This window comes from Chinchilla lanigera, unplaced genomic scaffold, assembly GCF_000276665.1.
Source record: "Chinchilla lanigera isolate Chin_1 unplaced genomic scaffold, ChiLan1.0 scaffold00047, whole genome shotgun sequence".
Taxonomy (NCBI): Eukaryota; Metazoa; Chordata; class Mammalia; order Rodentia; family Chinchillidae; genus Chinchilla; species Chinchilla lanigera.
In genome coordinates, this window is record NW_004955448.1 from 6949619 (window position 1) to 6970879 (window position 21261).

Here is a 21261-nt window from a genome sequence, read left to right on the forward strand (position 1 = left end):
TGCAAACAAATTCTAACAAAGTTAATTTGGCTATGCTTATACTCTAGCACCAAACTTCTAGTTCCTAAAAAAAAATTTTTTTAGTCTCGGTATCAGTATATCCCTTTCAGGAATGCTGTGATTGTTAGGGTGATCATATAGTTTATTGCCCAGCGAGCATTTTTGAGGTTGAAAAGAGGCATAATTAATAATGCTGGTACAGTATAGTAGTCACAAATCAGGACTGTCAGCAGCACGGAGTTGTCTTCTCACCCCGCATTCGGGCTGCTGTAAGGCGCATTTATGTGTGGTCACATATCACATTCAGTAAGTGGTCGCGTTATTAAACTAAAGTGTTTATGAATGCTCATATATGATTATATACGAAATTGTTTCTTTTAAAAGAAGTTGACAGTTCTCCCCTATTTTTTAAGCAGTTCTAACTTCCATAGTTAAGAAGTTGTGTTTGTATTAATATTTGCAGCTGGAGAATGCTGGAGGAGACCTTAAGGCTGGCCGCCCACACTACGAAGAAGCTGTTGTCATTTTGGATGCTGGAGCTCAGTATGGGAAAGTCATAGACCGAAGAGTGAGAGAACTGTTGGTGCAGTCTGAAATCTTCCCTCTGGAAACCCCAGCATTTGCCATAAAAGAACAAGGGTTCCGGTAGAATTTTCACTAATGTTTTTATGGGCAGATTGAATTCAGTTTGTCGAATATTCATTTGCTTGGGCACTGACTGAACTGTTTTTGTGTGCTGCAGGGGATCGAACCTAGAGCCTTATACATGCTGAGCAAGTGCTTTACCATGAGAGCTGTACCACTGGCCCTTGATTTTATTTCTTATTCTGCAATTTAACAAAATGCGGAATAGTTTTATAAGAAAGTTTTCAGGATTTAGTTGGGTAAAAACAAAAAGGAAAAATTTAAGCTTTCAGTAAAAAGATTACATTAGTTTTAACTGTATAGTTAAAACCTTAATTTGACTTGTGTTTCATAGGATTTGTGAGGCCAAGTTACATTTAGCTGTTATGGTGATTTTAGTCATTCATCCTAAAGCATCTAGTCAAAGGAAGATACACAGAAAGCTGAGTGGACTACCCAAGAGAAGAAATATGTGTACAATAGTCTGTTTTGCTTCCTATCCCAAGAGACTAGTTTTAAAAGTATGAAAAAGATTTTAACTTTAATATAAGGGCAAATTCAAATAGCTATACCCTTGGGATAGTCAAAACAACAACTTACATGTGGTTTCTTTCTTCAGCAACATTTCCGGTTAGTGTCACGCCTTTTCTCATGGAGTTACGTTCTCTGCTGAGAAAGTGTGTTATCTAGAAGGCAAGCAGCTGTAGTTTCTCTCCTAAATAGATTCTTAAACCTCAGTATTATGTGTGCTGTACTGCTCAGATTTTTTAAGGAGGCATAGAGGGATTTATTAGGCAAAAGTTTTTACGTAACATTTTTCCAGTGGCAGAATGGTTAAGAGACTGTTTTAAGACTTCACAGACATGTATGCATTACCCTTAGTCTCTGAGGTTGAGTGAATTCGAAGTAAAAAAAAGGCAGTTTTAAATTTAACTCTCTTCTTGTTTTAGGATACAGAGTCAAAACAGTTTTACTCTTTTAGTGTAGAATTTTAAAGTAAGAACTCTTGAGTTTATCTAATTCAGCTGTCCTGATTTACCAGCAAGAGCTAGTTTTAGAGATCAAAAAACTCAGAAATCTAAATGGCTATATGTCAAATCTAAGCTCGATTATTCTTCAAACCTAAAACAAAGATTATTTTAGCCATCAAACTAATTCAAACCAAATGTTTTATAATATAGTAACAATGCAGTACTTGACAACCAATTTAGTTTTGTATTATAAATAATTTATAAGCCTAGCTTGTGCCTCGATTGTTTTCTGTAGTAATGAGCACTGTAGCGCTGTGGTTTCTGAGGTACCCTAGTCCTTTCTGCTGAAGTAACTGTTAGACTACACTTTATTCTGCAGTGAGTGCTAGTTTTGTAACAAGAGAAAGAGCCTTTTTAGTTTTTGGAGACAGTCCCCCACCGAGTACTTGAGTCTGCCCTTGAACTCACTCTGTAGCCCACAGGCTGGCCTCAAACTTGCAGCACACTTCTTGCCTCAGCCCTCGCGTGCTGGGATTATATATATGTCTTGAGAGACATTTTAACTCACTTGTTTTTAGAACCTTGGCGCAGGGCTAGGAAAGTTGCCTACCATGTGTGAGCTAGGTCGTACATAGGTGGTGAACCTATGACATGCGTGCCATAGCTGGCTGTTTGTTATCATTGAAAGCTGTAAAAGGTTTGCCATCACTATCCTAGGTTCAGTCCCCTGCACTATAAAAAGCAAGGGTGTGTGTATGTGTGGGGAGGAGCCTTGATAATAATTGGAATTTGGAATGACTTGGGCTTGTTGGGCTTTGTAATTACAAGTAACTTTTAAAATAGCAGGGGTAGAAATAGAAGCCTAAGGAAGGCTGATTAACTCTTCCCAAGACTTAGTGAGACAAGATGTCTCACTAAGACGTCTTTCATAATTGGTTTAAGTGCTTTTTGAGTTTAATCCTTGACTGAGTCCATCACATAGGTTTTTAATAGTGCCAAGAATTTTAACTTCCTAAAGTTGTTTAGTAGGTTCATGAGGGATGCTGAGCAGTCACATAGTGGGTATCTTTTATAAAATGAATCATGATGTAATGTGGTGAGGTTTTAAGGGGTCTTGATAATTTAGTATGTTTTATAGAATTTTAACTTAATTTTGAGGAGCTAAGTTGCGTATCTGTGGTGAGTCCTGTACCCTTTAGAATTGTTATCTAAAGATGCCATTTGTCATATGAGTAGGTGGTCTTCAGCTCTCTTTTGTGGGAGATAGAATATTGAAAATATGTAATTATTTTTCATTTTTATTTTTACATTTTGCTTTTACTAAGATTGTTACATATTTTACAATGCCCTATCTTCCTGGGTTGTTTCTGTAAAACTGACATTTCGTTACAGTATTTGGGATGTATTATAGACTAGCAGTGTACTTTATGTTTTTACGTGGCAGGTAACCACTAAATAAAAAATAAATTTAATCTAAATTTATTTTTAAGTAGATTTTGGTTAGATCTTGTAATTCATTTTCCTTTGAAATCAGGTGAACCAGATTTATCTGCAAACTCAGACTTAAAATGAGGCTGGGGTGCCTGAAACTGAGTGGTGAGGGCAAGCGTGCCCTCACGGTAAATCCGCGTGGGAACAAGCTGGGGAGCACGGGCAGTGTGCGCGCGCAAGGAGCGGCGTCTCTGCGATTCTAGCTGCGTTTGTAACTGCCAAGGGTGAAGGCCTACCAGTGCTGTAGTTTTTTCTAAAGAAAATCCAGAAATAACTTCCGAGTTAATAACGAAAGCTAGATAATGTGTATCAGTGGCTAGGTGAGGAACGTGGGCCTCACTTCGAAGTCTCCTTTAGTAGTTCTTCTCTTAAGTTAAGCCCTAGAACCCTCTGCAAATTGTAAGGGAGCTAAATTACAGTATTGGTGTGAGTTCTGAGAGCTGACAGTATGGTGCAGAGTTGATGTGAGCTCTCTTTCCTAGCTCTTGGGAAATTGTTGAGGATATTAAAACATTGTTAGAGGGCGGGGGATGTAGCTCAGTGATGGACACTTGACCAGCATGTACAAGGTTCTGGGTTCAATTCCCAGCAAACCCGTCTTCCTAATTGTTAAACTAGCAGTTAGAGACTTTTTTTATTAATGAGTTTCTTAAATCTACAGTGCTATTATCATCTCTGGAGGACCTAATTCTGTGTATGCAGAAGATGCTCCCTGGTTTGATCCAGCAATATTCACTATTGGCAAGCCTATCCTTGGGATTTGCTATGGCATGCAGGTACATTTGTAAAATTGGCTTTGTAGAAACTTTTTAAGGTTTTTCAGACTGTTAAATTGTGTAAAATTCCAACAGTTTTGGTTATATTGATCTTTTAGCTGTCTTGCAGTTAGGAACTGGAATTATGTGAGGCAGAAATATATGAGGCTAGAAGAAAACGTTCAGTTTTCATTCTGCAAATATGAGTGATTGCTCTGGATTCATACACTTTGCTAAGCTCTGGGGGCTGAATGTACCCGAAGACTTGGGAGAGAGTGTGTGATAAAATGTGGTCTATTGTTATAATCATACTAGTTTGAATGTTTGGATTAGAGAATGTGGGAGAAGATGAAGGGTGAAACAAAAATTAGACGAGGGCTATGTAATGAAAAGTTCTGATACAAGGCACTTGGGCTTCGTTCTGTAGACCAGAGGTCAGCAAACTGGTCTTTATGCCAGAGGTGACCCCCTACCTGTTTTTTACACACCTTCAAGCAAAGAATGTTTTTTATGTTGGGAAAATTAAAAACAAGGTATATTTTGTGATATGTGAAGATGAAATGAAAACTGAAGTTCGGTGTTCATAAATAAAGTTTTACTGGGATGCATCCTTTAAGAATTGTCTGTGGATGCTTTTTGTATAATGGCAAAAGCTGAATAATTGCAATAGATGCAGCAAGGGCTTCAGAGGCTAAATATTTACTCTTTTACCCTTACCAATCCCTGCTGTTGTTGCTAGTGAGTCATTAAAGAACGTAGTGATGGACTAACACAGTCATTTCAGTGGCTGTCGTTGGTAGTTCTCTGAAAGATAGACTGGAAGATGGACGAGACTAGAGGCCAGGAAACTGATAGGCTGGAGAACTGTTTCCTAGGTTGCATGTTAGTGTACCGTAGAAGACATGTTATAGCTGGGTTTTAGTTTGAAAAATACTGGCAATAAAGTTAGCAAGTTGCTTTACTGAAGCCTTTGTTACGGAAGGTTTAGTATGAATGCTAAAAAGAAGAAAGAAGAAAATACAGAGGTGACAGCATTTGCTAATAGTTTTGAAAAGTGTGCTACTATGAATTTATATGTTTATTGCTTTTTTGAGACAGGGTCTTGTTATGTAGTTCAGACTGGTTTTGAAGTCACTGTGTAGCTCAGCTGGCCTGAAATTTGTGGCAGTCTTCCTGCTTCAGCTTCCTGAACGCTGGGATTACAGGCATGTGCCACCATGACCGGCATATGCTATTGTGAATTAAAAGAATGACAGTTATTTAGACCTCTGCCTGCTTTTCTGTTGGGGTCACATCGCATGGTGCATTGTTATCACAGACATGAATTCTGTTGTGGAATAGACATATGAGCTGAGTTGCAATGATTAGATCAGATTTAATGTTCAAAACCTGTCTGTGTAATTACCTGCTGTAGGTGGGGATTTGGGGCCTATACAAATAATAAATAAGAAAAAGAATAATATCAGAAGGGTTAGAATGGGGCTGGAGATTTAGGTCAGCGGCACAGCGCCTGCCTGACAAGCACAAGGTCATGAGTTCGATTTCCGGTACTGGGGGGGAAAAAAAACAAAGAAAAAAAAGAAACAGAAGGGTTAGAATGAAGAGACTATTTAAAATAAGAATATAGATATGTGGGATTTGAACAGTGTGCTTAATTAAGAGGCCAGATTTTGTTTCTTATCCTCACCTTCATGCTTAACCTATCACCACATCCTTCTTGCAGGCTTTTAGCCTCCTGCTGTGGGGCCAGAGATTAAATAGCTTGGGGGAATTTGTATTTGTTTGAATTTCTGTCTTGATGGTGCAGTTCTTATCTGCTCTGGCTTTTTTTTTTAAGTTCGAAACTCTGGTTTTAAGTATTACATTTGTATTTGTAACAGATGAACTAAAGTACATTGAATAGAAAATATGCCAGTGTTTAACAGAAATTAACTTTAGGTCAAATTTCTAATTGTTTTGTTTTATAATTATATCTGTTAAGAACTATAATTCTATGTAATAATACAAAGTGATCTCCATTTATAAAACTTCCTTTATTTTTGGGTACAAATGTAACATCCTGAGAACAGGAAGTGTAAGTGATAAAACCATCATAACAAAATGAAGATTTTTCTTTTTATTTGATATTAATACTGGTTTTCTCTTTGAGCAGATGATGAATAAAGTATTTGGAGGTACTGTGCACAAAAAAAGTGTTAGAGAAGATGGGGTCTTCAACATCAGTGTGGATAACACGTGTTCGTTATTCAGGTATTATATTTTTAGATGACTAAGAACAGTAGTAAATAAATGAATGTAAAGTCAGTACTGTTAGTTTTCAAAATTAAAGGTTCAGGAGTTTATAAAATTAAAGTGCAGTAGTAGCCACACAGGTATACTTGCCGCCTTTGCCTTCCATTTGTATGTCAAGACAGGGCGGAATGTCGGGAAGCCAATTAGGAGTAAAGAAGGCACTTAGGGAATGACTTGGAGATACCTCTGCATTCTGGAACCCTTTGTCCTGTGATGCCACATTTATATTTTTCCTTTTTCACTCTTTTTTATTTATTACTGTGCCAGATGTGGCAAATGAATAATGATTTAAATGACCCTGCATTCACTTAAATGCATTTGTCCTTCCGCATTAGTTTTTTTTCTGAGCACTTAGTAAGCCATCCCCTTGCTGGACTCATTACTAGTTTTTGTTTCCCTTCTCCCTACCTCTGCACTGAGGTAGAACTGTCCTTTGGTCTACAGTCTTTTTTAAGATGTTCCCACCCACTGAACTACTGGTGGTACATGCACGACTGTCCCATCTGGTGGCTTGTACCACTGGTACAGAAATGGATCTGAGCACTTTTTTTACCAGTCTTTTTACTAATAAGTTAATAATAACTCTCTAAATGGACTGAATCTGCTTAGTTGCTTTGAATTTAAATAATTGCTGCTCACATATGAATAGGAATTAATAGTATTCATACCAATTAAAATTGTAATAATCACATTTATTTCAGTACATTAAATTTATATTCATGAATAGTTTATCAATAATTAATTCTCTAAATTTTAACATGGAAATCTTAGAGTTACCCCATTGGTGTGTGTAATAATAAATAGTACAACTGCTGTACCACAATTACAGTTTTTTTTTATACCATGTCAGTGTTTTCCTTTTTTTTGTTTTTTTTTCTGGTACCGGGAATTGAACTCACGACCTCGCGCTTGCCAGGCAGGTGCTGTGCCGCTGAGCTAAATCCCCAGCCCCTTCAGTGTTTTCCTTAAGGATGACATCTGGTCTGCTCAATCAGTGCCTTTCTTTGCATCATTGTAATGGAAAAAAAAAATGGTGGTTCAGGCTGTGGGAACCATCCAATTCAAATCAGAACTGCCTGGCAGCGAGGCATGAATTACGCCCCATTGTTTTAATACAATGAATGTATCATTTGCTTCTATTGCTAGTTAATGATGATTTAGCTCTAATCTATTTAAAAGTTGATAAATGTTGGCAGGGGTGAAGTCAGTAGTAGAATGTGTGCTTAGTTTAAACTCCAGCCCCACCCCCACCCCCAAAAAAATGAAAAGAAAAGAAACTTGATTTATTAGCCTTTTCCAAGTTCCTTAGACTTACTGATTGACCCTGCTAAGAAATAAAAATCTGAATTTTCATTATGTTTTTTGAGAAGACTGGAAACTTACATTTCTGTCACTTTATTTTTTAGGGGGTTTTTGTTCTTTGTGTAAACCTCACATATGGTGGACTATTGGTACACTTTTACATACCTTTTTTAAAACTAAATTTCAATTTTATTTTAAAACTACATTCACCTCTAACCGCATTAAGTCTGTAAAATGCAGGCCCTTGATTAGTAGGCACATGAAGTTACTTTCTGTTATGCTTGTTAGTTTTCTTTTTCATCTAATAGTGTCGAAAGTTTATTTTTCACCTTTCTTTGTTACCTTTTTAACTGCTATTTCTAGTCTATAGGTTTATTCTGTTTAGTGATAATTCTTAGATTCCTTTGACTTAGTAAGTATGTCTGTTCCAACTTTGGATGGATTAGAAATTTTAAAATTAAAGTCATGAATTATTATCTGAATTGAAGATGCAGTCCTGGTTTTTATATAAAACTGGCTGCAGCTGTTTCTTCATTATGTAGGAAAGGCAAAAATAAGTAGATGATCTGTTTTTAAAATTTATTTTTCTTTAGCTCCTGCGAGTATATTGTATCTCAGTGGTAGAGCACTTGCCTATCATGCATGAGGCGCTGGGTTTAATCAAGACCACAAAACAAAAACAAAATTTCTTTTTTTTAAAGGAAGATTAATTTAAAAAGCTCATGTTCAGAGTAATCTTACAAGTTGAAACTCCTCATTACCAAAAAGCATTTGAAATCCAGTCCTTGTTCTACTTTGTAACAGAGAGATGTTGCTGCTAACATTCTTGAAGTGATTAGTCTTGAGGCCTGTTTTAGGAGTCTTATTGTATACGACAGTACCAGAGATTGTAAACATACAGATCTGGTTAATATTTAATGTTTTTGTTTTTCCAGTTTTGAAATTCTAAAACTCCATTGTAGCCTACATTGTTCCTCAACAGCTCCAACATCTTTTGACCTTGGTATACTTTGTTTTTTCACTTGATTTTTAATGTTTTTTTTGTTTGTTTGTTTTTAGATGAATTCTTGCTTTGTAGTTCAGGCTGGTCTTGAACTCATCGTGTAGCCTAGGCTGGCCTGCAACTCTTGGTGATCCTTCTGCCTCAGTCTCCCGAGTGTATAACTATGCCTGGCTTATTTTTATTTTCTTACTCCTTAATATTTAATACCAAGTCCTTATCAGATTTTCTTGCAATATAGGCAGAATCTTTCTATGATTAGTTTCTCTGGGTCCTGAGAAAGACTACATGTTATATTTGTGTAATGTTTTATTTAAGTATGTAGTAGTTACATACACTTCCTCCACCTTTTTTGTGCTACTGGAGATTGAACCCAGGGCCTTTGCTATATCCTCAGCACCTTTTTATTTTTAATTTGAGAAAGAGTCTTGCTAAGTTGCCCAGGCTGGGCTTGAACTTTTGATCCTTCTGAATTAGCCTGTCAGTGGTGGGATTATAGGCATGTACCACCATGTTTGGCTTCCCCCTTTCTTTAGTAAATAACATTGATTTGTTTGGTATTGGATGTTCTCATTGCTACAGGACTTTCATTATTTTTAGGACCTTTCAGTGAACAGAGTTAGGCAATGCCTGTTCTTTTAGAAAGAGAAAATTAAAGCAGTAATACAAATTATTTCCTATTAAACTGAAAGATGATATGGTTTTTACTTAACTCCTTAGATTTTTGTATCTCCTTACTCAAGCTAGAAATCTGGACTACTAATTATATTATTGTTTTAACCTGTTACACACATATATCTGTGTAAATGTAACAGTGTAATGTCATTATCAGTACTATTATTATTGACATAGGATTACAGTACAGAGTGAAGTGTTAATGTCTTTGATATACCTGTGCTCTTTTTTCATTTTGTTTTGTTTTTTTGGTATGGAAATCAAATTCAGGATGTTGGTGCTTGCCAGGCAGGTGCTGTGCCACTGAGCTATGTCCCCGGCCCCATGCCTGTGTTCTTAAGATGAATCCTAATAGAGATGTAATTTACTGCTTTATTTGTATTAGTCTTTGGAAATTTTTTTTGTATGTGAGGGTTATACTACTAGTTTCATAGATAGGCTTTCTTGAGATTTAACATCCTTTATTGGCTTTATTTATAATAGAATAATATAATAGTAAATTCTAGTACTGTTGTACTATAATCTGTTTTTATTTATTTTTTTCAAGTTTATATTTCTAAAGTAAAATAACTCATCTGTTTTTAAAGTTTTTGTGTGTAATTTTTTTTTATGTTTAGGGGCCTTCAGAAGGAAGAAATTGTTTTGCTTACGCATGGAGATAGTGTAGACAAAGTAGCTGATGGATTCAAGGTTGTGGCACGTTCTGGGAACATTGTAGCAGGTGAAAATTATGTTTCTTTATGAAATAATGTCATTTTCCTTATTTTTTAAAACATTGTAATTGTGGTAGGATCAACTGTTAATGAAAAGAATTCAATATTAGAAGAATTATCTAAAAGTTACATATTGGTTTACTTAAAATACTTTTTATAATGTTCATCCTAGTTGGTTGTGGGGATTTACGTCTGTAACCCTAGCACTCTGGGAGGCTGAGGCCTGAGGACTGCAAAATAAGTCCAGCTTGGGTAACTCAGTGACATAGCAAGACCCTGTCTCAAAATAAAAAACAAGGGGGAAAAAAAAAACCTGGTGATGTAGCCCACTTTTAAAGTTCTTGGTTCAGTCCTTATTGTCACACACAAAAAAGTGTTTCTCCTCATAAACATTTGAGACATAAAATGCTAGTTTTATAACTGGAGAGAAATTTGAGAAGTATATGTCTTCCTTCCTATGATGCTTGTTTTTTTGTGTGTGTGCTTTTTATTGGACTTAGATGCCCACAAAACAGCAAATAATATCATTTATGACCTATGGGTCAAGTCTAGCCTGTGGCGGCCTTTTTCTTTGCTCAGGAACTAAGAATGGTTTTTATATTATTTAAGGGCTATAATAAAACCCACGGCTGGGCATGGTGGCCTACCAGTAATCCCAGTACTTGGGAGCCTGAGGCAGGAGGATTGCTGTGAGTTTGAGGCCAGCCTGGGTTGCATAATCAGTTCAAGGTCTGCCTGAACTACATAGCAAGACTCTATTTCACAAAACAAAGCAAAACAAAACAAAACAAAACAAAAACACAAAACAATCCAAATAGCAACAACAAAAAATCACAGAGATTGTGTCTCATAGGCCTTAAACATTTACTGTCTGGCCCTTTATAGAAACCATCTTTGTTTTCTACAGTTTTGATGAAGAAAAGTTGTTTTTTCTGGCAGGTTGGGGTTTGGATTTGCTTATCTGAATAACTGTAATGTAAAGAATTGCTAGTAGCACTGGAAATCAGTAAAAGAAAAAAAAAGTAGATTTATCAGTAAAACCCTGAGATGCCAAGCATTGAAGAAAAGATTTGTTGTGGATAAACTGAGTTGAATAATCTACTTATAGTAACTTAGAAGACTAGTACATTAACACAGAAATGAGCAACAGTGTTGTTTTAAATAATGGGACGCTTCACGAATTTGCGTGTCATCCTTGCACAGGAGCCGTGCTAATCTGCTCCGTATGGTTCTAATTTTAGTATATGTGCTGCCAAAGTGAGCGCTGTTTTTGTTTTTGACGGGGTCTTGCTTTGTAGTTCAGGCTGGCCTTGGAGTTTTTATGTAGCCAAGGTTGGCCTCAAACTTGTGGCGATCCTCCTGTGTCAGCCTCCCAGTACTGGGATTACAGGCATATGCCACCAATAGTGGTTTTTGCACTGAAAAGGCTTTAAATCAGCAATGAGAACATAAGCTTAGTATTTTTATTCATTCAAGAAATACCTGAGTACCTATCGTGCCAGGCACAATCTCTTAACATTATGGGAGGGGAGGGGAGATGAATATTGACTATTTCCTGTGTCAGGTGATGTTCACATTGAAAAAATCAGGGGTGTGAGAGGTTGGACGTTACAGAATATGTGTGATTAGGAATCTTCCTGTCCCAGCCCCTCAAGTGCACAGGTATATACCACCATGCCTGATTTTTTTTTTTTTTTAGGTGAGGTTTTGAACAAAGGAGAGATGCGCTTTAACTGTGGTGTTATGCTATAGTGAGCAGAAAAGAGTCAGGTTAAAAATAGAAGAAGCAAAAAGGCCATCTAGGAGTCTGTTGTAGTAATCAGGAGGAAGGGAACATTGTGCGGGTGGGGCGGTGGATGTGTAAGTAGTCAGGAATGATTGAATTCTGATGTGTTTTGAATGAAGTGACAAAGGATTTTCTGTTGGATTTGGTGTGGCATGAGGAAGGTAAAGTAGAATGTAGTTTTAACTTCGTTAAGTTTTTCAGCCTGAGCAACCAGAAATTAAAATTTCTGTTTACTTAGTGGGAAAGAACTTAGGGGTTTGGATTTGCATATTAAATTCAAGATAATTTAATAAAAAGAAGGTTGTGTGGTAGGCAGGGGGTATATGTGTGTGTGTCCCCTTGTGTCCGTGTGTCCATGTCTGTCTTTTTAAAGAGAAAATGGGGCTAGATGCATAAATTTGGGGATTTGCTAGCCTGGGTAGAATTTTAAGACCATTAGAGATGATATCTGAGATTGCTCCGAATGTACAGAGAGGAGACTTAAGGACTGAGTACTGGGTGACTTTGTGTGCACCACATGGGAAGGACCCAGCAAAGAAGAGTCAGCAGAAACAGTTGTGATGTAAGTGAAACTGAAGAATGGTAAGGTACCCTGAAAGCCTAATAGAGGCAGTGTGAGGTACCTTGGTTAGGAGGGTGAGGATGAGTTTGGGAACCTGCCCTGCTCAGTTTAATTACTTAATTGGCCAAGAGTTCAGACAAGTTTCTTAATATCTAAATGAAATATGAAATGAACTTAATACTTGGACTTAGGTCCCATCCCCACGATTTCATTATGTATGTGCAGATATTCCAAAGTCTCGGGGGGAAACCTCAAGCTACTCTTGGTTGTAGGCATTTTGGGTAAGGGATACTTGGTATGTATTTGGAGTTAATTGTATTCAAGAAATAAACAAACCTAGAATACTCTGACCAGTCTGATGTATAAGGTTCTTTTAATATAGGAAATCAGTAGATTAAAACTATTGTGAAAAGCCATATGGGACTGAGAACCAAAATTGAGTTACTGCGTTAAATGGTAAAGAAGAGTGAAGTAGGAGTGGTAAAGTGAGAATACCATGAACTAATCTCTTTTGTACTGTCATATAGCTCATTAATTGCTATAAAAAGAAAAACTTATATAAATGAAGGTTATGGTTTGTGTTACATACTCTGCCTGTGATAAAAAAAATTCATTAAATCATGCTAGTTTAAACATTCCTGAGAGATTTTGAGGAATGAATTGTGGTTATTGGTTGGGTCTTTTCAGTGTGAATAAAAGTGGTGATTATTTTCTCTGTAAAGGTATAGCAAATGAATCTAAAAAGTTGTATGGAGTACAGTTCCACCCAGAAGTTGGCCTTACAGAAAATGGAAAAGTAATACTGAAGAATTTCCTTTATGATATAGCTGGGTGCCCTGGGACTTTTACAGTGCAGAACAGAGAACTTGAATGCATTCGAGAGATCAAAGAGCAAGTAGGAACATCAAAAGTTTTGGTAAGCAGTTTATTATCTGGCAGCTTTCAAATTTGATGTCAGTAATGTTGGAACCCAGAGCTGGACTCTTTAACACAGCACTTAAATGTTAACTGGTGAACATAGGCTTTGTTATTGCAGTGCTTCACATTGCTTTCATAATTACCATGTGTATTTTTGGTGCAAACCTTATTTGTAGGTAATGATCTAAGGTTATAGTGCTTATTTTCTTTTCCCTTATTTTGCTCAGTTTGATTTTTCTCTTCCTTTTACCCTGTAGGTTTTACTCAGTGGTGGTGTAGACTCAACAGTTTGTACAGCTTTGCTAAATCGTGCTTTGAACCAAGATCAAATCATTGCTGTGCACATTGATAATGGCTTCATGAGAAAACGAGAAAGCCAGTCTGTCGAAGAGGCCCTCAAAAAGCTTGGAATTCAGGTCAAAGGTATTAATGAACTGCAGAAAAGTTAATTTATATGTCATAACTTGTTTTATCAAATTAAGCCATATGATTTAAATGAACTCCCCTCCTTTTTAAAAATGAACACATATTCTTCTCCACTTGTAGTTTTTTCTAATAAGGTCAGAGTTGAAAAAGGTTTTTTATTTTTGCATAATTATCTGGTGCAATAGAGGTCCTAGTATAAATTTTAAAATTATTTATTATAGCTATTGTTACACTTAGTAAGTTACTGTCTAGTCATTCTCTCTGTTGCTTGGGCAATATGACAAGACCCAATGGTATATGCCTGTAATCCTAGCACTCTAGGGCAGTAGCACTGTAAATTTGAGCTCAGCTTGGGCAATCTACCAAGTTATAGAGACCCTGTCTCAAAGTTAAAAGAGGCCTGGGGATGCAGCTTGTTGTGAAGGCCCTGGGTTCAGTTCCCTGTACTGGAAAAAAAAATCCATTATATATATTACTAAAATATTTGAATTGATGCCAAAAGGCTGATGAGAAGGTGAAGACTTGTAGGTAGGTATGCAGTGAATACCACTCTTTCTTGTTTGAAACCTCACTGAAATGTACCAGTAAGATGTGAAAAACAAGAATAGTAATGCAAGGATAAGAAAGCAGGTAGCAGATGGTTTCAACAAAATATTGGAAGGTAAAAAACAGATACCTAAGGTGGATTTTCTCTGATAAGCTTATGAAATTTAAACTTCAGTGTCCCTGACTAGTTCATCTTCTGGGAAAGCCTTGAGAGGGATTCCAGCATTGTTTTCACTTGACCAAACGTATTTGTGAAATTTGTGAATAAGATATTTTAATAGTTTGTAGCTAATTACCTTTATTTTCTATTTCCACTCTGATTTGTGTTCTCCTGAGTGGGATGGAGTGGCTGTGGGCATTTTGGTTTTTAAAAAATTATTCTGTCTCTCTCTGTCTCTCTTTATGTCTTTTCATTTTTGAGATAGGATCCAGGTTGGCCTCAAACTTGGGATGATTCTCCCACCTAAGGGCTATGAGCATTTTGGGATGGGCTAAGAAAAAGTGTAGCTGGTGATACTTGTAGTTTGGGTTTAGTGGTTTATGTATGACTTGTAATCATTTCTGAGTACACTTAAGTTTTTGTTAGTCATCCAAGCATAAGTTACTATTTTTAAGGTACACTGTTTTTTTTGAAGGAGGCCTTCCAACTATGCTGTATTTCAAAGTTTCAACCTCCCAAAACCCGGATTTGTTCCACAATCTTTGGGAAAAGTTGAGAAGGAAGCTAATAAAAAGCAAGCTGATTTGTCCTATAGATTACTGTGGAGGCTCAGAAACTGGAAATATTCTATCCTTTTAAAATCATGGATCTCTGGGTAACTAAAGCAGGAATCATTGGAAAATAAGAGCAGCAGATTCTTTGCTACCACAAGCAGACTGCAGCTGTCCTCTTACCAGAATTCATTCTCTAGAGAGGTCAAGCAGGAGAGGATTTGTACTTGGTCGGACCATTTCCAGGCTTAGTTGAAGGTGGAGGCAAAATTATACACTAAGAACAGGATTATGTAAAAACCTACACATTGAATGGTGAATTTTGCTCCCATAAGAGCAAAATTTAATGACTTGCCCTGTTAATTGTGATATATTAATAGTTCTTGAGTATGTAAGCAAACTTCGGGGAGAGAGTCATGTAGGTTTTCTGTAAAATTTGACTTGTTACTTAAGATTTTTAAAAACTCTCTTAGGTTAAAACATATCTCCTTTATCTCTCAGTGATAAATGCTGCTCATTCCTTCTACAACGGGACAACTACTTTACCCATATCAGAGGAAGACAGAACCCCACGAAAAAGAATTAGCAAAACGCTAAATATGACTACAAGTCCCGAGGAGAAAAGAAAAATTATTGGTGATACTTTTGTTAAGGTGCCTTCCTTTTTACTGTCCACAATGTGTGTTTGTTTGATGTGAATCTTAATATTTGTGTGTTCGTCATTACATTAAGTAAAAATATTTGCTAATTTTGAATCGCTTTTTCTTTTGTGGTTGACATTTATGCAATATATTGTTTGTATACTGACCTGTAGAAATTGTTTTATATTTAAAAAAATATATGTTGCCAAGCTATTATTTTCATGTTTAATGTTAAGAAAACTGTAGGTGTTTTTGGGGCTAGGCAATATGGCTTAGTGGTAGAGCACTTTCCTATCATGCATAAGGCCCTGTTTTTGATTCTTAGTGCTATGAATAAAAAAAGAATAGCTGTTTCAATTGATACTGGGTAGGAACTGTTTGCAGCCTTTTTGATTCATGTAAAAGCATGTTTTAGGAATTTTGGGGATTGGCAGATTTAATTTCTTTGCTAGTATCACAAAAAGATTGAGAAATTTAGCTGCACATATACAATTACGCTGTTAAAAAAAATTCATCTCTTCTAAGGCTGTTTTACTCCTGTTGGTTATAGATTGCCAATGAGGTAATTGGAGAAATGAATCTGAAGCCAGATGAAGTTTTCCTTGCGCAAGGTACTTTAAGACCTGATCTAATTGAAAGTGCATCCCTTGTTGCAAGTGGCAAAGCTGAACTCATCAAAACTCATCACAATGACACAGAACTTATCAGAAAGTTGAGAGAAGAGGTAAAAGTTTACAAGAACTTTTTTATAAAGTACATGCATGGAGAGTCTCTCCAGGGTCTCCTTCATTTCCTATTTCTGTCACAGTGTTTAGCAAATTGTTATAACCATCACCACAGTCTAACTTTAGAACATCTTCATTACCCTCAGAAGGAATCCCATATCCATTAGCAGTCAGTCCTCATTCTGCCTATGTCTTAACCCCTGGCCCACCCTAGAAATCCACAAATTTATTTTCTATCTGTAGTTTTATTTTTTTCTGAACATTTTATATAATTAAACCATACAGTATACTGTCTTTTACTTGTGATTGGCTTCTTTTACTCACCATATTTTTAAGGTTTATGCTGTAGCATGTATCAGAACTTGTTTCCTTTTTAATGCTAAATAATCCATTCTAATGGCTGGTTGTGATGGTGCATGTCTATAATCCCAGCATTCTGGGAGGCTGAGGCTAGAAGATTGCAAATTTGAGCTCAACCTGGGCAACTTAATGATTTAGCAAGGCTGTTTCAAAATAACAAAGGATTGAGGTGGGTGTAGCTCAGTGAGAGGACTCTGGATTTAGTTTAGTTTATGGATATACCACATTTTATTTATCATTCATCACTTGGACATTTGAATTGTTTCCACTTTTGGGGTGGGTGTTATAAGTATTACTATGAACTCGGTTACACTTCTGTGAGTGTCTATTTTCATTTCTTTTACTGTAGAATTTCATTTCTTTTAATAGAATTGGTAGCTCACATCATAAGCCTGTGTTTAACATTTTGATGAACTGCCAGATTGTTATCCAACATGGTTGCAGCATTTTCCGTTCTCCCTAGCAGTGTATGAGGGTCTCAGTTTCTCCACATCTTCACCAAGACTTACTACTATCTGTCATTCACTTTCTTTAAGTTCATCACATAATTGGAAGCATAGTCGCGTCTCTGACTGCTTTATATTACTTAGCATAATGTCCTCAAGATTTATCTGTTATAGCATATGACAGAACTTCCTTACTTTCTAAGCTAAATATTGTAATATTGTGTCCATATATTAGAGTTTATCCATTTATTCATTGATACACATTTGGTTACTTCTATTTTTTGGGTTTTTGAATACTACTGTTGTGAATATGTGTATGTGACTATTGCCTGAAGATCCTGCTTTCAGTTCTTTTGCATCTGTACCCAGAAGTCTAATTACTGGGTTAGAGGGTATTCTGCTGTTAACTTTTTTGAGGAACCTCTGTCTTCTGTAGCAGATGTACCATTTTATAATCCAGCCAGAATTAACATGAGGGTTCCAATGTCCTGATATCTGTACCAACATTTGTTTTTTTCTGCTCCTGCCTTTTTTTTTTTTTTGTAGTGGCCATCCCAAGGGATGTGTTGCTTTTAATTCTAGTCATCCCAGTGGATATGAAGTGGTATCTCACTATGATTCTCATTTGTATTTCTCTGGTAGTTAATGATGTTGAGCATCTTTGCATGTGCTTATTGGTCATTTGTACATATTGGAGAAACATTCCTAACTGTTCCTTGTTTTTTAATTGGCTTATTTAAACAATTGTCAAGTGCTTTATGTATTCTACTTACAATTCTTGTTACCTATATGGTTTGTCAGTATTTTGTTCTGTTTTGTTGGTTGTCATTTCTCTTTCTTGATGGGATTAGGAGTTTTAATTTTGAAACACTGACATGATATTTTCTAATTTGCCATGAGAACTAAATCAGAGATGGCGGGGTGGTTTGTCCAGATTTTTTTGTTTAAAAGGTTTTGTTTACAATACATTTCAAAGAAAAATGTGATTACTATTGAAATATTTGTCTTAACTTCTTATAAGCACATTCCACATAGGAGTTGTTTTATTGTTTTCTTTTGAAACAGGATCTTGCTATGTAGTTTTTGTTTTTGTTTTTTTTTTTTTGGTTTTTCTCCGGTACCGGGAACCGAACTCACGACCTTGCGCATCTTGCTTTGTAGTTTAGCCTGGCCCTCAATTCACTGTTTAACTCTGGCTGGCCTTTCATACTGGCAACAATCCTCTTGCCTCCGCCTCTTGAGTGCTGGGATTACAGGGCTTGCACTACCATGCCTTACTGGGATACACTTTTAAAGACATATTTTTAAGCTAAGTAATAAGACAACAAAAAATGCCAATTACTTATTGTCCTTTGTTTTCCATGCCTTTTGATTACTTATTTGTATTGATTGGCTTTTTTTCTTCTCTATAGGGAAAAGTAATAGAACCACTGAAAGATTTTCATAAAGATGAAGTAAGGTTTTTAGGCAGAGAACTTGGACTTCCTGAAGAATTAGTTTCCAGACATCCATTTCCAGGTAAAAAAAAATAAAATTTTATTTTGATTTGATTTAATTTGTGTTTAGATTTTCCTGAGAAGGAGAATCAATCTAGACAATTCTGAATAATTTATAATCTTGGGGATTGTAACATGATAGAAAGGTAAGTAGGGTAGAAAACAAATTCTTTTGGGTATCTACTGGATTTATGTTATTAAATACTCATTTTTCATAGTGTTTGCATTTAGATATTAAATGATCTATGGGAGTCTGGCATATTTTAATAATATTGTCACATAATTCTTAGTGGTAAAGCTAGAATTCGTACACTTTTTGCTTCATACCATGCTGTACTCCACAGAAGTAGTTAGGATTAAAACTTGGTTCTTTAAAAATATATTTTTGTTAGAGACTAGAGAATGTGTTATGTTGCCCATGGCTGGAACCCCTAGGCTCAAACAGTTATTTTGCCTCAGCTTCCCAAGTAGTTGGACTTATACGCATGTGCCATTGGGCCTGGCTTGGCTCGCTTAAAGTATGTATCCTATGATTTGTCTGAGTGAATGAACTGCTTCATTCATTACACAGTGGTCTCTGTAACTAAATCATGTACAAAAAAAATATTCTTACATAGTTAACTTGCTCTCATACAGAAAAAAATAGAGGTAGAAGTGATACTTGTTTAAAGTTGGGACTGAAAATCTTAACATGTTGTTTAGTTTTAGCTGTCTGTAATAGTATTTAGGCAATGAGTGCGGAAAATGATCTAATTAAAAACAGTTAACATTTCTTTCTGCTAAATATTTAAAATACATTCTAATTTGATCACGGTAAAAATGAGTATTATTCTCTCATATAGAAGAAGAAACTTAGGGATGAAGTTAATTTGCCAAAAGTTACACCACCAGGATTGTACTACCAATAAGCTCTATGCCAGAGTTTCTACCTTTAACCACTAGTTTGCTTCCATAAACACTCTTACACATGTATAATCTTTGTGATGATGAGCACTTGTTACCAAATCTAGTAATGAAGATTTTCAGTCCGTAACTTGCATGCTATCAAAGGATGGTTTGTGAACATTAAAGGAGGGAGGCCACCTGGTCCTGTGTTCTCTGTCGTCATTTCAGCTGTAATCACTCTATATGTTGGGTTTTCTATCATGTAAGATTTTATTGGCGAAGAGAATATTCCTGCTTCGAAAACTACCTTATGTAAGCAGAGGAATGAGCTTAGGACAGTTGATATATGTGCTAAGTGTTCACCTATAACCAGGCATTGCAGGCAACGTTCTTTCTGTTGTGTCAAAGCAGCAAGTTTTTCTGAGATCCATACATGTCTTATATTTTTATCAAAGATTAATCTTTTAGAATGAAATAGTCTTTGTTTAAAGCATATTATTCTTCAGTAGTTGAATATAAGGTGGTTTATTATACTATTCTCTTTAATTTTTTGTGTTTTGGAGAATTTCTTTAATAAGTTTTAAAAATGGTACATGTTTTGTGGATTAAAAATATTTATTGGAAACTTTCGTGTCACTTAATATGTAGACTAAGAATAGATGATATGGATGGGGTCGGGGTGCAGCTCACTGCTGGAGTGCTTGCCTGCTGTGTGTGAGGCCTTGGTTTTGACCCCTAGTAACACAAAAAATACATAAATGAATAGTTAAGCACAAACGAGTAGAAGTTCTTAATATGCAGCGAATGAAGCATTCTAAAAACGTGGTGGATCTGAAACTAATAGCTACATTTGAAATTAAATACTTTGTTTTGGTGCTGGATAGTGAACCTAGTGCCTTGCTCATGCTAACCATGCAGTCTATCATTGAGCTAGATTCTCCTCTCTGAAATTAAAGACATTAGGAACTTCACTTGAATTAGACATGGTATCCCAACTCTTCAGAGCTCCAGGCAGAAAGATTGAGTGTTTTGGGCCATCCTGGGCTACATAGTGAGACCCTATCTCAAAAAAACCACTCTCCCATTCTGTCTTTCCCATTCTCCATTCCCACTGCCACCCCCATGTCTTTCTCACTACTCAACTCAGGCTGAGGATATAGCTGCATGGTACAGCGCTTGCCTCACAGGAGTAGGGCTCTGATTTTGATCTTCAGCACTGCAAAAAGTAAACAAAAATTTATGATGGCAGATAATTTCAATTATATAAGAATTTTATATTTTTGAATTAGTGGCCTTTTTATATTAAGCTTTTATGATGAATATAAAATGTCTACCAAATACAGTTTCTACTCTTTGTCTTTAGGTCCTGGCCTGGCCATCAGAGTAATATGTGCTGAAGAACCTTATATTTGTAAGGACTTCCCTGAAACCAATAATATTTTGAAAATAGTGGCTGATTTTTCTGCAAGTGTGAAGAAGGTAATAATATGACATACCTGATTGGTGCAGGAATTGAATGGATTTTTATTATATTCTTGTATTTACTGTGCATTTATTAGGGCTGCATTATTTGAAAATTCCGGTTAATACAAGGTTTGAAATGACGGTGAGAAAGTATCCTGCAGTGTTTCTAAGTTACACACTTTTAATTCCAGCCAGACAAAGCTGGACACCCTGAGTTCTTGAGAATGCTAAATCAAGTATTTTAGAACATTCTTTTGTATGTTTTGCAAGGGAATAAGGGGAATCCTTCAAGTCAGCAGTGAATTGGAAGATAGGTCAACACTCCAAGAAAGCTGTCTCCTTTTCTGAGGCAGCTACGAATCCTGTGTGGTCTGTGGCTTTGTGTTGAGGCAGGGTTTCACTGTGCAGATAAGGCAGGCCTCAAACTCATCATCATGTAACCCAGTCTTGTCTCAAACTCACTCTCCTCCTC

The 21261-nt window shown here is 36.3% G+C and overlaps 1 protein-coding gene across 2 annotated transcripts in view; it reads left to right on the forward strand.

Moving 5' to 3' along the window:
* Gmps (guanine monphosphate synthase) overlaps positions 1–21261 on the forward strand; it is a 52772-nt gene that overhangs the window by 17728 nt on the left and 13783 nt on the right. For both annotated transcript variants that reach the window (XM_005393072.2, XM_005393073.1), the window contains 10 exons: positions 464–645; positions 3748–3862; positions 5994–6091; positions 9728–9831; positions 12894–13087; positions 13347–13512; positions 15274–15425; positions 15964–16137; positions 18357–18462; positions 20689–20804. In XM_005393072.2, coding sequence (XP_005393129.1) covers positions 464–645; positions 3748–3862; positions 5994–6091; positions 9728–9831; positions 12894–13087; positions 13347–13512; positions 15274–15425; positions 15964–16137; positions 18357–18462; positions 20689–20804 — 1407 coding nt within the window. The remainder of the gene's footprint in view (positions 1–463; positions 646–3747; positions 3863–5993; positions 6092–9727; positions 9832–12893; positions 13088–13346; positions 13513–15273; positions 15426–15963; positions 16138–18356; positions 18463–20688; positions 20805–21261) is intronic.